We start from the raw sequence: 3,082 nt of genomic DNA on the forward strand, positions 1-3,082 counted from the left end.
CAGAGCATTTCTGACATTGTCCCAGGGTTTGGTCTGTAGATCTGCCGCTCTCCTGTGCAGGGAACACCTTCTTATCTTGAATCACACTTAAGCCATGTTAAGGTGCAACACAAGTGCAAGCCAGTGTTTATAGGGAACGTGAAGTGAAGGAAGGAAAAAGAAAGTGCTTTAGTTACTTTCAGAGTGCATTACACAGATGTCTTTCTCCCTCACACAGCTGATCTGCTCTTTTCCTCCTGGCAAGGTAGGAGTCAGGGTCCCGTGGCTCCTCGTGGCTCCTTCGTCCTTGTGGAGAACCTTAGCTGCTAGAACTAAACTCCCTGTGGCAGCTGTGACTGGCTCTGAGATGATTTAATCTTCCATCTTCACATTTCTTCTCTTCCCTCCTGCAGGAGTAGCTGCTCCAGCTATTCCCTTGGAATACATGTTTCTTCCTTTGCCTGGGCCTGTAGATGTGCCCTGTTGGGCTAGGAGTTATCCTGCGTACAGGAATTATCCCCAAACAACTCTTTTTTTTCATTGACTCATAAAATTGTGCCCCCCAATGCTTTCTTTGGTGGCGACAATTTCCTACAGTGAGCAATTTATCTTTCACTTGGATCTTTGATTCTCTATTAGTCTAAACAGTAAAATGCAAAATCTGAGGCAGAGATGAAGGGCAGACGGGATGGCTAGGAAGGAGGGCATTAGTGATAGGTGAACTACTGCAGAAAGGAAGAGAGCTGCACTAGAATGGGAAGGGGAGAAGCTTCTCCTCATATCATCTGCATCAGCAAATGACCCAGCCAGCATCTAATATCAGCAGTTTAATTGCTAACCCGTGGATTCAGCATATGACAATGCAGTACTCCTAAGAAGGCATTTACTCCAAAGTAAAGGGGAAGGAAGCCTTTGGTACAATTGCTTCCAGCAGCAGGTGACCAACAGCCTTGCAGACACCCTGGGCCATCATTTCCTAGCTGAGTAGACTGCAGAGTAGATGGAGTTTGTCTGACGGAAAGTTTACACCTGGGAGAGCTCGGACTAATGGGATGCTCTGCCTGGAACACACTTTAATATTTTTGATAGCATTCATTTATTTATTTGCTGGTGTCTCAGCAGTGCTTGGAAGCCCCAGTCCTGGGCCTGTGCTATTCAAGAAGAGAACATAAAGGGAAGCCCTGCTAGTCACAGAGTTTGCAATGCCATTCCAATCAAAACATGAACTTTCAGGGTCTTCCTAATTACTGCAACAGCTAAAACCAAGCTTTTCTTCAAAAGGGAGCTTTCAGTAAATTTTCCAAAAATGCAAATTCCAAATGGAATTATAGTGAGAGAGACTTGATTTTCTCAGCTCCTGAGAAAATGTTACCACAGTTCTACACCTCACCCTTTTCACTCCAGACTTTTCTATTCCACAATTTTCTCATGGCACTTTTCGTCTCCTCATTTCTCAGTGTGTAGATGAGTGGGTTCAGCATGGGTGTGATGACAGTGTAAAAGACAGCTACGCTCTTGTCCTCCGAGAGATTGCTGGATGGGCGTATGTAGGTGAATGTGCATGGCCCAAAGAAGAGAATCACCACAGTAATGTGGGACCCACAGGTGGAGAGGGCTTTGTACTGCCCTTCGGACGTTCGCCTTTTCAAGGATAACAAAATGACAATGTAGGACGTGACCAGGATGAAGAAAGAGACCAAAGAAATCATTCCACTGTTGGCAACGACAATGATGCCCACAACATAGGTGTCGGTACAGGCCAGTTGTAGTAGGGGATGGACATCACAACAGTAGTGGTCAATTTTGTTGGGACCACAAAAAGGGAGGCTAACAGTTATGAGGGTCTGCACCAGGGAGTGCACAAAGCCCCCCACCCATGAACCCATCACCATCCAGCCACACACACGCCTGGTCATGAGGGTGGTGTAGTGCAGGGGTCTGCATATGGCAAAGTAGCGATCATAGGCCATCATTGTGAGGATGAAGATCTCAGCGCAGCCAAAGAAATGTCCCATGAATAGCTGTGCCATGCAACCCCCAAAGGAAATGGTTTTCTTTTCAACAAGGAAGTCAGCAATCATTTTGGGAGCTGAGACAGAAGAGAGGCAAAGATCTGCAATGGACAGGTGGCAGAGGAAAAAATACATGGGGGAGTTCAGACTCTGACTGCTAACTACAGTGACAATGATGAGCAGATTTCCTGCCACAATAACAATATAGAAGAACAAAAACACCACAAAACATATTTTCTGCACCCCTTGGTTCTTTGAAAGGCCCAGAAGAATGAATTCCTTCACACTGCTTACGTTCTCCATGTTGATCAGTCGGGTGGCAATATGCAATATACAGCTTACACACCTGGGAAAACACAGACACATGATTCATCAGCATTTTTTCATTATTAATGATGAGTTCTATATCAGAAGTGGATGCAAACCAAGCAAGATATAGCATTAGTATTAAGCTTATGAAGTGTTTAGTTTCTGTCATGTATTTTTTTTTAACGGCTATTTAATTCTCCACAGTACAAAGCTTCTGCCATGGCTTTGGTGGCACGGAGATAGGTGCACTTTGTGATATGTTCCTTAATCCTGGTGCTCCAGGATTTTGAAGGACTGGCTCCATGGCTGATAGCCTTCCATGCACTAAGGACAAGGCCAGAGTGTTCACCTTGGGCACTACAAGGCAGATAATGCAGTATGTTTGCCCTCAGGGGAGACAAAGTCCCTGACAGCAATCTTTGTAAAATGGGTGTCTTTAAGAATACCTGGAAATATTGCTCAGAATGATGATTGGCTTTATAAGTACACATGATCTTTGAATTCTCGTTTAGAAGGGAAATGTACCCACAGGCAGAGAAAAGAACTCTCTTGTGTATATACATTTTGAAACGTAAATATGAAATGTCACAGGCTGAAAAATGAGTTCTGGGAAGGTTATCTATCATGGAGGGGAAAAAAAGTACACATATGACTTAATGGAGTATTTCACATTGTTCTGAATCTCAGCATTGTTTCTATCAGAGGAAGGAAGAATGAAAGACTCTTGTGAGATCTTCTGTCCCAGCACTGTACTGATTATACCTAGTATGATTTTTGATACG

At 44.1% G+C, this 3,082-nt stretch overlaps 1 protein-coding gene across 1 annotated transcript; it reads right to left on the reverse strand.

Moving 5' to 3' along the window:
• Positions 1–1,391: 1,391 nt before the first annotated feature.
• LOC136992050 (olfactory receptor 4S2-like) lies at positions 1,392–2,309 on the reverse strand (the record flags this gene model as incomplete). Its single annotated transcript, XM_067295731.1, has 1 exon — positions 1,392–2,309. A coding segment is annotated over one exon (918 nt), but the record flags the coding sequence as incomplete, so codon positions are not given.
• Positions 2,310–3,082: the final 773 nt, after the last annotated feature.

This window comes from Apteryx mantelli, chromosome 4 (assembly GCF_036417845.1).
Source record: "Apteryx mantelli isolate bAptMan1 chromosome 4, bAptMan1.hap1, whole genome shotgun sequence".
Taxonomy (NCBI): domain Eukaryota; kingdom Metazoa; phylum Chordata; class Aves; order Apterygiformes; family Apterygidae; genus Apteryx; species Apteryx mantelli.